At 40.9% G+C, this 19,178-nt stretch overlaps 1 protein-coding gene across 1 annotated transcript in view; it reads left to right on the forward strand.

The window, feature by feature from the left end:
- Positions 1-19,178, forward strand: part of LOC129425632 (Fc receptor-like protein 5) — a 111,472-nt gene that overhangs the window by 89,697 nt on the left and 2,597 nt on the right. The window contains exons 15-19 of the mRNA XM_073856674.1: positions 10,699-10,825; positions 10,942-11,120; positions 11,234-11,515; positions 16,485-16,733; positions 16,827-17,042. Of these exons, the coding sequence (XP_073712775.1) occupies positions 10,699-10,825; positions 10,942-11,120; positions 11,234-11,515; positions 16,485-16,733; positions 16,827-17,042 (1,053 nt within the window). The remainder of the gene's footprint in view (positions 1-10,698; positions 10,826-10,941; positions 11,121-11,233; positions 11,516-16,484; positions 16,734-16,826; positions 17,043-19,178) is intronic.

Raw genomic sequence — 19,178 nt, forward strand, 5'->3', positions numbered from 1 at the left:
TGTGACGACTCTGTAGTCAACTTTGAACACAGCAGCTTCAAGGCCTCAATACGCTGTTCATGTGCATTCGATGCTTGCTCTATTCCATCCACTCGCATAACTACTTCATCTACTGCATTTTTTTGTGTGGAGGGAAGCTGAGATATTGTTAAACCTCTTGTCCATATTGGTGTTAAGAGTATTAATAGCGACCATTTGTGTAAAAACTTGTGAAATTTTACAAGAGATAGATTTAGCACAATTCAGTGAAGTGAGGTTGTAAAACTCAAATTAACTTATGAAAAAGGAAAAAAGTTTTAAGCTGTTTAAAAAGTTGTATTGTATATTATCATCACATCTGAATCAAATCACGTTGTGCATGAATGCGTTGTAGTGGATTATTTCTCATTACAATAACTTTAGGGGATTTTGAACTTCTGTTGACGCAACTCTGTTTTAACAGCTCTGGTTAATGATTGGCTCAAAGCTGTCTGGCGGCAGAAATAAACCAATAAGAAAAGGCTGAAGATTTCAAATACAAAAACACAAAGTCTCTAATTATTACTTATTACTGAAAATCTAAAATGATCTTATTATGCCTTTCACTTTATCAGCTTTAGTTATTGTTTTACGAGTTCGCCTCACTGACAATAAAGTGGGACTGCTAATATGCGTGAGTGGCGTGCTGTCCCAGGGCGAAGGTTCCGAGCTCGGGAAATACCCCCCGAGTTCGGAACGTTCGTCCCTTGACCGGGGAAGGAGCCCCGGGCCTGGGGCGTGCCCTGACCCGGGTTATCCCCGGTGCTGAGCTAAATGTACGTAGTGAGGCGAAGGGGTGGAGGTGGTGTAGCAAATGGCTCGGAGTCAGATTGAGGCCATTTGGCGTCTTGATCGTAAACAGCCCTAAAATTGTGACTTTAGATAACCCTGTGTCCTGATAACACAATCACCCAGATATCTACCACCTATCAAGGCTGTAAAGTGGGCGACAATTAAAACAAATGCAGTCTTCAAAGGAGGTTCAAAGGGATCCCACCAGAGAAACCTGAGAGCCGTTCGTTCGACGATTGCCAGAGACACAGCTGGGGGCACAGACTATATGTCTGTGATGAAACCACATTTAAAAATCACAATGAGCTGTTTTAATGTATATATCTGTTATATCCCTTTACTGCATGATCATGTATGTGTGATGTAACTGTGTGTTAACACTTTAGTTAGATTTTGTTCACTGTAGCATGGTTCATATCTTAGGTATGAAATTATTATTCAACGTGATCTTAAACCCATGTCTTGTCTAGTATCAAATTAATCTACTCTTTATTTCCCAATCATTTCTATGTATCATATTACCATAAGCCGCATCAATGTCATTTAGTATCGATTTGAAGAGTTATGGAAACAAACTTTTATCATAATGCAAATGTGATGTCTGAAAGAACAAAGGCTTGTTTCCCCGCGCACACATTGGCCATACACCCAAAATGGGCTGGGCGTGTGAAAGGTCAAAACGGCCTATCGCCCAAGCCATCATAGCTCAGTTCGCTCAATAGCTCAATTCGAACGATTCGCTCAGTATCTCAGTCAGTGGCTTAGTTCACTCATGAGCGCTCAATCGCCCGGTTACCCAGGTAACCCGCCAGCGCAGTTTGGAAACTCGCTGAGACTCAACCAGAGTCCCTCGGATTCATCATCTTTTCTCTGAGCCCTGTCTTTCTTCGGGACAGTCTTCCTGGCTTGCACTTTGCGCTAGTTCGGAAAACCACGCGGACCAATCCGCCCTACGAAACAACGTAACGGACTACATCTTACGAACACATCTGGACTCTCTCTCTCTCCTTGCTCGCACCGCGTGCAGCAGAAACTTCGCAACGAAAACACAAAGAGCCAAATGCAAGTATAAACTTGTTTTACTCGCTGATGTTTAAGCTTTACCCCTTATAAAATTAAGGCGCTACTTAGAGATTTTCCGATGGTTTGTGCAGATGTTAAGCAATAGTGCTTTGCCAATCTTTTACTCTCTCTCTCTAGCTCTTTCAATCTTTTCTTTCTCATCTATGTTTTATGTTATTGTATGTGTGTATGTTTAGTTAGTCGTTATGTGTACTTCATGTTATAGTTAATAAACCGGTTTGCATTTTCACAATTGAATTGTTTCTGTGTTCAATGCTCAATGAAATTAAAGTCACTATTTCTGCCTTTTGATCCAGCTACACGCTGCGAGTAGCACTGTATATCAGTGAGAAGGTTAATTTTAAAGGCCATGAAATTAACATTTCTTAGACGTTAATATACGATTATGGGTATATGTCTTCGGTGGACGAACATATTAATTAATTGTTATTATTAATTCTGCTACGCCAGGTAAAACCTGATAAACTTGTATAATTAATTACAGTTAATTATACATAATATTCCCTTTTGAGCTAAAATCTAAGATTCCCTTGGGAATCCCCGTAGTGTTTCGGTCGGAGGTTCATAGTGTTTCAAATAACGTTATTTCCCTCCTCCCGCAAATTCGCTACAGTGGGTTTGCAATAATGTCCCAGAGAATTGAGGGTAAGGACTCTATGATTATTTATAGAGCTGGTACTAAGTTGTTGTGTTGATTAGTGATTGATAACCAGCCGTGTTCATTGCTTAATCATCGAGAGCCAGCCGTGTTCATTGAGAGCCAGCCAAGTTCATTGATTAGTGATTGAAAGCCAGCCGAGTTCATTGACTGATCAGCTCCTCCCAAACCTTGTTTATATAAAACATCATTTTACGAGTTCGCCTCACTGACAATAAAGAGGGACTGCTAATATGCGTGAGTGGCGTGCTGTCCCGGGGCGAAGGTTCCGAGCTCGGGAAATACCCCCCGAGTTCGGAACGTTCGTCCCTTGACCGGGGAAGGAGCCCCGGGCCTGGGGCGTGCCCTGACCCGGGTTATCCCCAAAAAGAGCAGGTGGTGCAGGACAGCCGCCTGAACAACAATTCCCCAAAGAAGGCTGGCTTGAGAAGGCGAGGTGCTGGCCCTCATTGGGGAAAATGCTGAAGTAGAGAGTAGAATTGAAAAAGGCAGCTCTGGAGAGCGGGCACTGTTGAGAAGTGCTGTGAAGAGGTTGAGAAGGATATATGAGGTGGGGCAGAGGCCTGGACCCAAAGGCTGTAGTTTGAAGAATATAGGGGGCTCCGGGGGAGCAAAATCTGCTGCTGCCAATATGTAGGGAAGGGAGAAAATTGTACTCTAAAGAAGAGCGGGGAGTTTTTAAAGGTAATAGGTGAGGTAGTGCTGTAAGGAGCAAGGTAGGACTCCAAGGGAGCGAAGGAAGCAGTTTGTGCCCTGAGATGGGGCTGTGCTCTAGAGGAGCCAGACATGAGGTAGTTGGGGAAGAAGAAAACTCCAGAGGGAGCAGTACTGCTTAGGCAGCGATAGATGCATAGATTCTGCTGGGCAGAAAATGTGAAGGAAGCACTGGCCCCTGCGGGGGCGGTCGCGCTGCGATACGGGCTTCGAGGTTGAAATGATCTGCTGCGGCAGATCGAGGAAAAGGCACGGGCCCCTGCGGGGGCGGTCGCTGCTGCGATACTGGCCTGAGTTGGAAAGGGAAGGTTTTATTGGCAGAGCATGTGAAAGAAGCATGGGCCCCTGCGGGGGCGGTCGCAGCGGCGATACTGGCTTCAGAAGTCGACTGCTGCGGCAGATCGAGGAAAAGGCACGGGCCCCTGCGGGGGCGGTCGCTGCTGCGATACTGGCCTGAGTTGGAAAGGGAAGGTTTTATTGGCAGAGGAAGTGAAAGAAGCACGGGCCCCTGCGGGGGCGGTCGCAGCTGCGATACTGGCTTCAGAAGTCGACTGCTGCGGCAGATCGAGGAAAAGGCACGGGCCCCTGCGGGGGCGGTCGCTGCTGCGATACTGGCCTGAGTTGGAAAGGGAAGGTTTTATTGACAGAGGAAGTGAAAGAAGCACGGGCCCCTGTGGGGGCGGTCGCTGCTGCGATACTGGCTTAAAAAAGGCATCTGCTGTGGCAGAGAGTGAAATAAAAGCTTGGGCTTCTGCAAGAGCGGTCGCGCTGCGACAGTTGTTGTTATCTGAGAAGGAATCTGTTGCGGTAGGGCTGTGTAAGATTTTGATGAGGGTGTCAGCTTGAGTTCCCGGTACTAGCTTCTGCGGAGGCAGGGAAGTGGATCGAGGGTGATGATGGGTTTATGTGTGACGGTGTGATCTTATGTCCGTTTGCTGGGCCGTGAGTGTTTGGTGGGCTTCTTTGATGGAAGCACGATCTGCCCTGATGTAATTTTTGAAAGCTTCCGAAGACCAGCGGCCTAGGGTTTGTATCTGGGAGTCCGTTTTGAGCAGCTGTTGTGGCTGCTCCAATGCGGAAGGAATGACTTGAAAATTCATGGGGGGGAAGCCAGATGTTAGCAAAACTTGTTTTAGGTGCTTCTGAAACCAAAAGCGGGTTACTGGGCGGTTGAATTCATCCCCAAAAAGTGGGTCGGAAGAGGATTTAATCTGGTGGCAACGGTAGGAAGTGTAAGCTTTGAGAACTTGGTATGGTTGGATGGGAGTTTGAATTTTGAAAATGTATATGTGGTGTCCTTTTCTCATTTGGTCCGTCTTGCTGTGTTTGATAAAAAATGAGATGGTTTCGTCATCTATTATGGCTAGATCAGAGATGGTTGGGTGTAGGTTTGGGTCAAAGGTGGCTGAAACAGTGAATTCTGAACAGCGGAGGAAACCAAAAAAGGCTAACACGAACATGGCATCTAGGGTTCGGGCAGTATGTACTGAGGAGTAGCCTTTGCGAAGAGTGGCTAGACATTTTGAAAGGATTTCTATGGTTATGGGTAACCTGGGATCTGGACTCTTGGGTTGGGTTTTTTCAATACCTTTTAAAAGCATGGCGGTCTGGGGATTAGTGATAGCAGTTGAGGGTGAACCTAACATTAGTTTGTGAAAAAATTGGATTCCGCTCATATACCCTTTAATTGTGCTGATTCGAAGGTGTTTGACTTTATGCAGGTACGATATGAATGATGTTATGGTAAGTAGAGAGAAGTTGGCTAAAGGGATCTGGTGTAAATGATGGAAAGTTCTGAAGCTTCTCCAAGCTGTCAGATAGGTTTGCAGAGTTCCCATTGAGACTGCTTGGAGTATAGTATCTAGAGAGGCGGTAAGAAGGTCTTTGAGTGGATGATTTAAGGGAATATTATAGTTGAATAGGGAGGCACTAATGTTGGGTAAAGATCCGCTTCTGATGCCGGCTGCCTCAATTTCTGCGAGGATCTGTTGCCTGATGGAATTGATGACAGGGGGAGGTTCCAAGGCCAATGCGTTGGGTGGGATGGGCATTGGTGCTGCGGTAGCCAGCGTGAAAGGCTGACGGGTCTGGGGAACAGAATCAACAGAAAAAGAAGCCGCTGGAGCCGCTTGCGGAGGCAGCCTCACGCTTTGGGTCGATCCGTGGGCGAAAATATCAGATTGAAAAGTCATAGAGGGTGCCGGGGCCTGACTCGTTAGCGGAGGCATCCTCACGCTCGTGTCGGCTCCTGCGGCAAAAACCGGGGCCTGACTCGTTAGCGGAGGCATCCTCACGCTCGTGTCGGCTCCTGCGGTGAAAACTGGGGCCTGACTCGTTAGCGGAGGCATCCTCACGCTCGAGTCGGCTCCTGCTGCAAAAGTGGGAGAAATGTGAGAAGGAAAAATAGATGTGGCCGGCGCTGCTGCTGAACGCAACCCCGTGTGATAGAGAGACGGAGGGGCAGCAGGCCATTGGCCGGGAGAAGGAAGCGGCAGTGGGATGAGTGAAGCCTTTGCCGAGCTCGTGTCGGCTCCTGCGGAAAAAGTGGGAGAAATGTGAGAAAGAAAAATAGATGTGGCCGGCGCTGCTGCTGAACGCAACCCCGTGTGATAGAGAGACGGAGGGGCAGCAGGCCATTGGCCGGGAGGAGGAAGCAGCAGTGGGAGGAGCGAAGCCGTTGCCGCGCTCGTGTCAGCTCCTGCGGAAAAAATGGGAGAAATGTGAGAAGGAAAAATAGATGCGGCCGGCGCTGCTGCTGAACGCAACCCCGTGTGATAGAGAGACGGAGGGGCAGCAGGCCATTGGCCGGGAGAAAGAAGGGGCAGTGGGAGGAGCGAAGCCGTTGCCGTGAGCGGAAGCATGTTCGTGCTGTCTGGCTGGCTTGCTAGCTGACTCGCTTGTGAGCTGGCTGCTGGAGACATCGGCGGGCGACCCAGGCTAGCTGATGGCTTCATGTGGTGTCTTTGAGACCTCCGTGTTTTCCGTGCTTGCAGAGACGAGGAGTCAGAGCTTGCTGTCACGGCTGTTTGCGGGGGTTGAGTAGCCCTCCGGCTATCGCGGAGTAGGCTGAACAGTTGCGCCTTTGTTTGTTTACGTGAGAATGGAATATCTGCATTTTCAAGAGCTAGTTCGAGGCCTAGGATGGACCATTTCTTGATGTCGGGGATTCCTGGAGAAGCAGAAGCGTATGAAGGTGATGGTGGGGAGCGCCTCTGCGGGGTGCGAGAAGACGGTCCTTTTCTCCTCGGGATTCGTGTAGCAATGCGGGAAGATCGCCCGGCCTGTGGGGAGGCCTCGGGCTTGATTGAAACATCCCGACCGCTGTCGGAAGGCCCGAGATAATCCTGTGTGGTATGGTGAATTTCCTGTGCTGGGTTTGTTTGACTGGACATCTTGCAATAATGTCCCAGAGAATTGAGGGTAAGGACTCTATGATTATTTATAGAGCTGGTAATAAGTTGTTGTGTTGATTAGTGATTGATAACCAGCCGTGTTCATTGCTTAATCATCGAGAGCCAGCCGTGTTCATTGAGAGCCAGCCAAGTTCATTGATTAGTGATTGAAAGCCAGCCGAGTTCATTGACTGATCAGCTCCTCCCAAACCTTGTTTATATAAAACATCATTTCTGTTTTAGCATAAAAACATTTGCAAAGTTACAAAGCTAAAAGTCCACTCCAAAGATTTATATTTTATGCATTTGCCAAACGCTTTTATCTAAGGTGACATACAGAGCATTTAAGCTGTGCATTTCAACAGTATTTGTCATCCTTACAGCACACAAAAGGAGATTTTTACTGGCTTAAGAACATCCACACGTTAGGGGATGTCTGAACTTTGATCACACATTGTGATATACAGTAGTGTTACTCATATTGACATCTCAAATGTTAAAATATTTATCATAGCAAGTTTTTTCTTTGTTGTTTACAGTGCTGATTTCAAACATCCACTCTGGACAAACTGAAGGTGACTAAATTTAATAGATTTATGTCTTTCATGTAAACAGATCTGAGATGAGATTAATACTGTAAACTCATTTACTTCTTTCCTCAGTTTTACCCAGAGCTACAGTGAGAGTAACACCAGACATATCTGTGTTCACTGGAGAGATGGTCAATCTGACGTGTGAGACAGATCAGTACAGTAACTGGAGATATGTGTGGTATAAAGCCAGAACTTGGACTGTAGCGTCTGAGGGAATCATCTACACCATCAGATCACCATCAGATCAGGATGAGTTCTGGTGTAGAGGAGAGAAATATGGACGACCCTCATCACAGTACAGTGATCATGTGACTCTCTCTGTTAAAGGTCAGTAATGAAATCTTGGGTCATTTATTTTCCCATAATTTACTGTTAGATTTAGTCACTTTATTTTACAAGATAAGTGTGTAATGCAAAGAGTATTTGCTTCTTTTAATTACCAATATGAAAAACAACATAAATTATAACTTCATTTTCATGTAGTTTTAAAATAACTTCTAATTCACTAGTTCGCCTGCGCATTCAGGTCTTAATTATTAATGGTAAATAAACTTGGCTTATTGTCCTCGAAGGGAGCTCTGTACCTGAGCTCTGAACCTTCAGAGAGAGTGAACCTGAGGCTGGGGCTCGAGCCCCAAGTTCAACCCCCTGCAACATAACTGCAAAGAGTAAGAAAGAGAGAGTGAAGGAGGAGATGGGGAGGAGGAGGGATGCTGGAAAAAATTGCAGCTGGACGCAGAGCCCTGAAGGCTGCCTTATATACGCCCATGATGATGATGATGATCAGTGTTGGGGAAAGTTACTTTTAAAAGTAATGCATTACAATATTAAGTTACTTCCAAAAAAAAGTAACTAATTGCATTACTTAGTTACTTTTCATGGAAAGTAATGCTTACGTTACTTTTAGTTACTTTTGCATTACTTTTTCTTGGCCGATCTCTTTCAGGCCTTGCAGGTGTTTTTATGACTGAAAAGTTCTGCCTTCAGAAATTGCATATTTCTTTACAAAAATGTTGAGCTCTGGCATGCCATCTCAGTTTCTGACTCAAACTGTTTCAACACAGGAACAGAGAGTGCATACGTTTAGTTTAATTCAGTACATATTTTTTTATCAAATTAATTAATATAAAAAAGTAACTTGAGTTACTTTTTTGAAAAAGTAACTCAAATATTAATGTGTACATTTAAAAAGTAATGCGTTACTTTACTCGTTACTTCAGAAAAGTAATATTATTACGTAACTCAAGTTACTTGTAATGCGTTACCCCCAACACTGATGATGATTGACAGGCCTGAATGTTTAGGCTCCTCCCGAACCTACGTTTAGAACTACATAATTAATTTCCCAAATAAAGTTAAATAATTACCAATTTCTTATTATGAAAATAAAAATGTTCTGTTAAAAATATCCTTCAGAAAGTTAAAAGAACAAATGGGATCATTTATTTGATAATTTATTTGAGTTTTTTCAGCTATTTTTCTTCTTTCCTCAGCTTTACCCAGAGTTACAGTGAGAGTAACACCAGACAGATCTGTGTTCACTGGAGAGACAGTCACTCTGAAGTGTGAGATAGAGAATCAGTACAGATCTTTAAACTGGAGATATCTGTGGTATAAAGACACAACTGAAGTGTTTAACTCTGAGCGTTACACTATAAACAGAGACTCTCTCACCATCACTGGAGTTACTGAATCTGATCAGGGCCGGTTCAGCTGTAGTGCAGTGATACACGGACGACCACAGACTTCACTATCAAGCTCTGCTGTTGATCTCACTGTGAAGGGTAAGCTCATTATCAATGTCTGTAAATTAGATAAATAAAGATAAGCATCTCATGTTTGTGTTAGTAATAAAAAAACATTGATGGTTGTTTTGTTTTAATGCTTTAGAAGGACCAGAAATAAAGTGTTTTAATTAATTGTTCATTAGTTTTTTAACCTTATATTTCTTGTTTCTTCAGCTTTACCCAGAGCTACAGTGATAGTAACACCAGACAGATCTGTGTTCACTGGAGAGACAGTCACTCTGACGTGTGAGATAGAGGATCAGTACAGATCATTAAACTGGAGATATAAGTGGTATAAACGTGGTACTGAAGTGTTTAACTCTGGGCGTTACACTCTAAACAGAGACTCTCTCACTATTAATGGAGTTACTGAATCTGATCAGGATGAGTTCAACTGTAGTGCAGACATACACGGACGACCACAAACTTCACTATTAAGCACATCTGTTTATCTCACTGTGAAGGGTGAGTTCAATATCAGTGTTGCTGTAAAATATACAGAAGAATTATTCTTGTGTCATGTGTGTACAATTGGGAACGTAATGTTATTTTTTTGTGGTGTATTAATGTTTTATAGTGTCCAGAATATGTTGGTTCATTTAATTTAGGTTTGTGATTTCATGTAAACAGCCTGTGATGACATTATAAAGCTCATAAAGAACAGATCAACTCTGAGACTCTTCAGGACCTGAATGTGTTTTATTCTCCTGCAGGATCAAAACCAAAACCTGAACTCAGATCAGATATTGAAGGATCTGTACTGACAGGTAACACAGTGACTCTGCAGTGTAACATTGATCAGTCTACTGGATGGAAGTTTTACTGGTACAAAAACACGCAAAACACTGAGAAGACGACAACAGAAACAAACTCTTATACTGTCAACAGAGTTAAAGTTTCAGATGGAGGTCAGTACTGGTGTAGAGCTGGAAGAGGAAAAACAGACTATTACACAGACTACAGTGATGGACTGTGGATAAATGTTACAGGTGAGAGATGATATGAATTTTAAAATGCCATTAACTTCAGTCACATATGCCATCTTTACTTTAACCTGAAAACCTCAAGGTTGTGAGTAACTGAAGTGCAGTCAATAGGTCACTCTGTCTGAAAACCTTTAAGGTGAAGTTTTACGAAAAGTAAATCACGTTTATATTTGTTTTCATTATATTGACAGAAGTGTATAGTAAATTCATACTATTTTTTAATGGATATGTGCGCGCTTGAGTTGTATTTGTGGTTTTTAGGCTATGTGTTAAATTGAAAATGTAACTGCTATAAATTGTGTTTGTACAGAGAGTCCTAAACCTGTAGTGAGTGTTGATCCTGACAAACATCTGTTCAGAGGAGAAACTGTTACTATGAGATGTGACATACAGGATACAAGAGACACTGAGTGGACATACAGCTGGACTGTAGAGAAGACAAATAACAGAAATATAATCACACAATGCAACAAACAAGAGTGTAAAATCAACAACATTCAACAGACTGACAGTGATAAATACACCTGTAGAGGAAAGATACGTGAACAAAACAGTGAGATGAGTGATGCTGTTACACTGACTGTATCATCAGGTAAGTTTATATGTTGGTTTATCATTATTAGTGTGAAGAGATGAAGTGTAACATGTTATTCATGAGAGATTGATCACTTTCAGATAAACCACAGACAGTTTTAAGTGTTTCTCCACAGCAGTGGTTGACTGAAGGAGATTCAGTGACTCTGATGTGCGAGGTTATAAATTCATCTACAGACTGGACATTCAGCTTGTTCACTGTACAGAGTCTTTACTCAGGTAATATTTCATTCATCTTATAACAAATACATCAACTGGTTTTATAAAAAAGGGTTAAATAGATTTTCATTATTTAATTTTAAAAACATGTGTATCACATTTTGACTCTTTGGTGAATAAAGATGATTATGAGCTGGTGTCAAGCAGCAATGGAGGATCTAAAGGCAACTACACAGTGAGTTCAGTGACTGTGAAGCACACAGGAGTTTATATGTGCAGAGCAGAGAGAGGAGATCCAGTCTATCACACAGAGTACAGTAACACACAAACACTGTGGATCACTGGTGAGTTCATCACACACAACTAAACAACAACAATCTCTTACACTCTGTGTCTTATATCATTCATTTATTCATTTATCTCTTATAAAGATGATTTTCTGTCATTTTCTTCTCAGATGTTTCTCCTTCAGTCTCTCTGATCATCAGACCCAACAGATCTCAACACTTCTCATCTGAATCTCTTTCTCTGAGCTGTGAGGATCACAGTAACTCTACTGGATGGACAGTGAGAAGATACACAGAAGATAAACTGAAACCTTGTTCATCATCAGACTGGAGATCTACAGGAACAACATCTACATGTACAATCAGATATCTCTACACATCTGATACTGGAGTGTACTGGTGTCAGTCTGAATCTGGAGAGAAACTTCATCTTGTTAATATCTCAGTACACAGTGAGTTTGTATTTATTTGTTTTAGCGGCAGAAAATCTTTACAATCAGCCCATTTCAATACTCAGTATCTATTAAATATTTTTTTGAAATATAAATGCATAAACTCACTTATTCAGAACTTAATATGCAAATTTCGATATTAAATGTTCTTACTGTAGTTTGTGACAGCACAGAAAAAATGTGATAAACCACCCAGATAAATAGTAATGATTAAAAAAGCTAAATAAATTAAATATGTTTCTCAAAATCTTGGAAAGAAGGCAGGATTATCAAATGATCTGCTCTCAAACACTGGGGGCGTGTCTGTTTTCAGTGATAAAACCACGCCAACCCGCAGAAAGATGCCTCTCTTAATTTTCTGCTAATACTGCTACAATGTGAATGCTCATGATTGTGTTAGGGATGAGGCCGTGGGTCTGTGAGTCCAGTTCATCGCCCACCCCAATTTTTCCTGAAAACTGTTAACGGTGTAACTCCACACTTCAGTACTACACAGTCTGTGTAACGTGTTTTAGCAATACAGTTTTAACATTTATAAAGTGTTTTTATCTGAAATGACTTTAAAGGAACAGTATGTAGGATTGTGGCCAAAACTGGTACTGCAATTACAAAACTTGTGGCTAAAACTGGAACTGCAATCACACAACTGGTGGCCAATACACAAAATGACAACATAAACATCAGTTGAGGGCTGCAACTCTACTTTTTAAATGACAATATCCTGGCCGGACTACTGTTGTCAGTGATATAAGTGTTTGAAACGAAAATGATTTCTTAATGTCTAGTGACATATCAGGGCCATTTTATGATTAATTGATATAAAATTCTTACATACTGTTCCTTTAAACTGACTAACAACACAGGGCAAAATGCAGATGGTTGCCAGAGTGTTGCTATGCGACTGCTAAGGTTTCCAAGTGTTTTTAGACCAGTGCCCGGTTGCATGAAACTCCTTAAGTGAAGGTTTCCCTGAGGGAGAAAAGATCCCTGAGGTAAGGGATTTTTTTAAGAGCGTTGCAACAAAGGTCTTAACTGTCACCCTTACCTAAGTGTTTATACTAAGTATTTTACGGTAGTCTCTGCCAAAACACGGCAGCGGAGACACGGTTGCTATAGTTACAAAATCTCACAGCGGTAACAAATCAACGCACGCAGCTCAACAGACGGCGGATTTGTGTACAATGAAACATCGCAAATAACAGACTGTAAAGTGCCGCGTGTATAAAACCTCAAAGTAATTCAAACTGGAAACACTTTAGATTGACGGACGATCAAACCGCTATTCTCCTAATAAATGCGCATCCTTTTCTCTAGGGATTATTTCGATCGTTAGAAATGCGCGTTGGTACTTCATTTTCTTAAATAACCATAAAATCAGCCATCGTGTGTGACGTTAAAGGGATAGTTCGGCCAAAAACGATATTAAACCCATGATTTACTCACCCCCAAGCTGTCCGAGTTGCATATGTCCATCGTTTTTCAGACAAACACATTTTTGGATATTTTAGAAAATATTTTAGATCTTTCTGTTGATTAAATGTAATGTTACGGGGTCCAGCAATTAGTGATCGACCGATATATCGGCCGGCCGATACATCGGGCCGATTTTAGCAGGTTTTAGGTGTATCGGCATCGGCCGATTCGCGGCTTGCGTTCGCCGATAGCTTTTCCCCGGCATTAATTACAGACAGGCGCCCACAGGCAGCTCTGTGTTCTTTGCCCGTGCATTGCCCCTCCCCCCACTAGCAGAGTGGAGCGCTCCAAGCCTGCTCTGGTAAGTTTTAAACTTCAAAGCATCTTTTAACTGTTTGACTGAAATATTGCCATATACTTTGAAAGTGTTAGCACGTTGCTCTATATGTGCGGGCAATCATAGCTAGTTTGGTGGTCATAATGGAAAACGCGAATGCCTATAAAACTGCTTGCCATTGTATTTAGGGAGCTTCAAATAGCCTTTAGGCTAACCGTATGCATACGGCAGCTGTTACGAACATCATAGGATTAAATAATGCTGACGTTGTTCCGTGATTTCGTGGTATTTATAGGAGTTTTATTCAGCGACCACCAGTCTGATGTTTGGACACGACGCATGCTCATAATGCCGCAAGCGAACGCAGGTCATCAGCCGAACAGCTGATCATAGCTGGACATGCTGGGTTTTTAATTTTCATCTCCATAAATATATGTAGTAGTAAAAGGCTAAAAATTTATATCCATTGCTGATAGTTTCTCGTCATTGTGGAGAGCGCAGTTCATGGTTGCATACGTTTATGGTTGTTAACACGGAGTTTCGCAGAATTTTCGTCAGCGAAAAAAAAAAAAGAAATATGACCCAAGCACTTAGTTCCAAACAGTTCCCACATGACTTTTATGTGACCAGAGAAGTGTTTTTTTGTAAGTTTTGTCAACATTTCTGTTCACTGGGAGCGCAAAGATACATGCACTCTCTCATCCATGTCTCACTGCACCTCTCCCACGTGCACGCGCTTTACTATCTGACCGAAGTCCGTACACAAATCCTCATGTATTTGTTCAGTTTTATGCGTTTTAAGCGAGCTGAGGCAAACTAACTATCCCTCGCATTTATTATAGGGCAAGAGGGTGTGTGAGGTACAGAAGTGGGGCAATTGGCATGTTATTCAGAATTCTTTTTAAGTTGTTTTTTGATCAGTATTGCTGTTTACATTTTCCTTGTCTTCTTATTAAAGACATTTGCTCTACAAGAGATTAAGTTAAGTGCACTAAAACTTAGACCTAAGCATTAAATAGGTTGTAAATAGTTGGTTACTTTCATGGATAAAGTAAAGTGTTCCCCTTGTTATGCTGCTTGGTTGTTGCTACTGTGTGCAATGGTGTAATATTTTATTTATGTATTTTAAGCAGCACTGAATTTTCTTACTTGTTCTACCTCACCTTACTATTTGTTAAATGTAGTTCAATAAATGTTCCTTTTTTAAATTAAGAGCTGTAACATTTGGTTTTATCATTGTGTCATTTTTATGATATAAACTGAATGAGAAAAAGCAGTATCGGCTCCAAATATCGGCTAAAGAAAATCGGCAGCCTGTATCGGTCATCGGCTAAAGCTGATGGAAAAAAATCGGTATCGGCATCGGCACAAAAAAATCCATATCGGTCGATCCCTACCAGCAATAGTCCACGACCTTCAAGTCCAAAAAAAGTGCGTCCATCCTTCACAAATTAAATCCAAACGGCTCCAGGATGATAAACAAAGGTCTTCTGTGGGTAATCCGTGCGGTGTTGTTGTAGAAATATCCATATTTAAAATGTTATTAACATTATAAACTACCTTCCGGTAGCGCCGCCATCTTAGACTCAGGAGAGAGTATTAGCGTAGTGTACGCACTTTTCTTAGTGACGTATGACAAATTCGGAGGGCGGGGGCACAGAGCAGCAGCAGAGAAACTCTGTACGCTGCGTAAGCTCTCATCCTGAATGCGCATCACTCTAAGATGGCGGAGCTACCGGAAGGTAGTTTATAACGTTAATAACATTTTAAATATGGATATTTCTACAACAACACCGCACGGATTACCCACAGAAGACCTTTGTTTATCATCCTGGAGCCGTTTGGATTTAATTTGTGAAGGATGGACGCACTTTTTTTGGACTTGAAGGTCGTGGACTACTGCTGGACCCCGTAACATTACATTTAATCAACAGAAAGATCTAAAATATTTTCTAAAATATCCGAAAATGTGTTTGTCTGAAAAACGATGGACATATGCAACTCGGACAGCTTGGGGGTGAGTTAATCATGGGTTTAATATCGTTTTTGGCCGAACTATCCCTTTAAGGGACCTGTTATAGTCCCTTAAGTTTTTAAGGGAAAATGTGACTTAAGGACTTTGTTGCAACGCATAGCAGAACTTAAGGTAATACTTTAGCATTTAAGGGTAAATACTTATTGACAGCCTTAAGGTTCACTTAAGGGTTTTTCTTGGAACCCATTTTTTATTAAGGGCACCCTTAACCTTATATTTAAGGGATTTCTTAGCTTAAGGACTTTCATGCAACCGGGCACAGCATATTGTTGCATGTGTTTTCTTGCTGGTTGCTAGGGTGTTGATATGTGAGTCTCTATAATATTCTGTGCCCGGTTGCATGAAAGTCCTTAAGCTAAGAAATCCCTTAAATATAAGGTTAAGGGTGCCCTTAATAAAAAATGGGTTGCAAGAAAAACCCTTAAGTGAACCTTAAGGCTGTCAATAAGTATTTACCCTTAAATGCTAAAGTATTACCTTAAGCTCTGCTATGCGTTGCAACAAAGTCCTTAAGTCCAATTTTCCCTTAAAAACTTAAGGGACTATAACAGGTCCCTTAACTTCACACGCGATGGCTGATTTTATGGTTATTTAAGAAAATGAAGTACCAACGCGCATTTCTGACGATCGAAATAATCCCTAGAGAAAAGTGATGCGTATTTATTAGGAGAATAGCGGTTTGATCGTCCGTCAATCTAAAGTGTTTCCAGTTTGAATTACTTTAAGGTTTTATACACGCAGCACTTTACAGTCTGTTATTTGCGATGTTTCATTGTACACAAATCCGCCGTCTGTTGAGCTGCGTGCGTTGATTTGTTACCGCTGTGAGATTTTGTAACTACAGCAACCACGTCTCCGCTGCCGTGTTTTGGCAGAGACTGCCGTAAAATACTTAGTATAAACACTTAGGTAAGGGTGACAGTTAAGACCTTTGTTGCAACGCTCTTAAATAAATCCCTTACTTCAGGGATTTTTTCTCCCTCAGGGAAACCCTCACTTAAGGAGTTTCATGCAACCGGGCACTGGTCCTTATATAATGGTTAAATATGCTCTTTCATTTTAAGTCTATGGAATTTTACTTTATTTTTTATCATCTGCCAGTTGTAACAAGCTGATAGAAAATAGCAATAATCTGATATATTTTTTGTCATTTATAATCATCAGTCATTTCTTCTGTTGTGTAGATTTTGTGATTCTGGACAGTCCTGTTCATCCTGTAACTGAAGGAGATCCTCTGACTCTACGCTGTTTATATCAAGATAAAAACCCCTCTAACATGAAAGCTGAATTTTATAAAGATGGATTAGTGGTGCAGAATCAGACTACAGGAGACATGATGATCATCCCTACAGTCTCAAAGTCACATGAGGGTTTCTACTACTGTAAATACCCAGAGAGAGGAGAATCTCCAAAGAGCTGGATCTCAGTCAGAGGTGATCTCTCTTCTCTATAAGCACTGTTGAAATGTTTTTTTGCACAATGTGCATATGCACTAGTTACATAAGGATGTACCTCTGTTTTTACAGCCTCAAGCCTCAAGAAGCCTCCATCTTTTGGTCTTATTGTTGGTCTTTGTCTTGGACTGAGCGTCATGTTTTTGGTCTTTTTCTTGGTCCTGCTGTGGTGCTACAAAAACAAAAAACTCGGCTGTCAGTCTTCCTCAGCTGTCAGTCAACAGCAGAACATCAGTCAGACATCAGATCAGAAACAGACTGAGGATGGTTACACTCCACTGCAGTTTGGTCAGTCTACAATACATTCATACAGTATTATCAGTGCCATAAATCTGCTTTTATAAGAGCTGATGCATTCCAACATACACCCAGAACGACGCCCTATTAACTGCATAGCAACAGGCTAAAAAAACATTCATAGTAACACCTTAGCAACCACCCAGAACAGCATAGCATGGTACTGGAGTGTTGGCATGGGAAAGACCACATGCATTTATATGCTTGGTCAATATCAACATGTGAAGAGCTCAGATGCAAAACCCTTTACTGTAGGTGTGTCTGACATGTTTTCTTGTAAATGAGCATTTTAATCACACTCAAAAAAATATTTAGGCCTAATTCATAAGATTTATGTATTTTGATTACATGTAACATTTCCATCCATTTGGATTACATACTTCTAATCTAAAAAAAACAAATAAACTTTATATGATAGATATTTTTTAGATATATGTAAATGAAACCAGTAAAATTTATGTAATAGTTTTACTTAATCCAATGTGTTTTAAATGCATTAAAAAAATGGATTATGTATTCTTTATTAATAAACCCAATTCACTTAAAATGCATTACATTTAGGTATCTTACTAATAAACCATTTATATATTCCTCCCCCATTCACCCTCCTAAATCACAATATGCTATAACAAAAAAAAAAAAAAAACACAAAAAATAAAAGAAGAGCCAGACCACTTGGTTTTACATTTTATAAATTTATTTAATACTTCAAGGCATTACTCATAAGGCAGCAAAAAAGAGCAGCTAACAACTAGCATGACAGCCATGGCTTATACACCTCGTAATGTGTGCAAAAATAAATAAATAAGTGTGTTTCAGACATTTCAGCCACAATCAACCTCAATCCACAAATAAGTGCAAACATTTTGAGCAAACAGGCTGCAGAAATACAAAAAACCCTGTAAAACTCGAGGTAGACATAAATCAGGGACAACAACATTACTTTAACATTTTCAGAAATCTGTGACATGATGTAATAATAATAATTTAGAATGATTGGGTGGTAAGAAAAAAAAAATGGCACATTGCTTAGTGTTTTGAGTGGCCGTGTGCCATTAACAATTTTCATGCATCTCTAATTACATGTTAGATATACATCAATTACATTTTTCAAAAACTTTTCAACTTTTAAAATTGTTAAAGCAATATTCCAATTTATTAAAACTAAAATGCCGATAATTTTCTTAAAGATTACAGGATTTTTCTCAATTTAAGACTATTTGACCTCAAGTTTACAGTTTCAATGCAGATCTAAAAGGGCTCCAAACTATACCGAATAAGGCACAAGGGTCCCATCCAGCCAAACGACCGTCATTTTCAAAAATAAAAATAAAAGAGGAATTTTAACTCACAACGTCTTGCACTAGCTGTGTGACACGCTAGCATGACATAATTGAAACTACCGCTCCAGCGTTTACAAGCGAGGAGAAAGAGGAGCGTTCAGATGTTGTTGTATGCGAAATGATACTAATTAATGTCTTTGGGTCCATTTATTATTTAAAATGTTCCACAAATGTGCGTTTCACATTTGTGATGTGTAAACTTTAACGTTATTACGTAGTACACAATGTCGCACTGTGTATCACATGGATAATGCAAGACAAGTTGTTGTGTTTTAAAAGTTTTCTTGCCAAAAATGATAATCTTTTGAATAGATAAAACCCTTATGCCTCGATTGGGATCGTTTAGAGCCCTTTAAAGCTGCTTTGAAACTTAACTGTTGAGGTCCAATAAGGTCTATTAAATTAAGAAAAATCCTGGAATGTTTTTCTCAAAAAACAATTTCTTCTCGACTAAACAAAAAAGACAAGCATTTTCGATGACAGACAGTAAATTATCAGGATTTTTGTTTAATGAAAGTGCAATATTCCTTTAATGTTAAAAAGTTCACTTGTAAATGTCCAAAAATTTACCCACTTTGAGGGGGATGTATCAGCGTGTCTGTCAGGTATTCACTGAAGCATCTTTCGGTGATTGCTTGGTTGTATCAAGTCCAGTTCCATTAGGATTTTTTGAAAGGTCAAAGGTGCACCTGATGTTCTTCTGGTAGTTCAGTTTAAGTGCATAAATGAGTCCAAAAAGTAATTTCACACCCATGTGTGACACCAAGTAGGTTTTGCAAAACTT

This window comes from Misgurnus anguillicaudatus, chromosome 19 (assembly GCF_027580225.2).
Source record: "Misgurnus anguillicaudatus chromosome 19, ASM2758022v2, whole genome shotgun sequence".
In the NCBI taxonomy this organism is placed as follows: domain Eukaryota; kingdom Metazoa; phylum Chordata; class Actinopteri; order Cypriniformes; family Cobitidae; genus Misgurnus; species Misgurnus anguillicaudatus.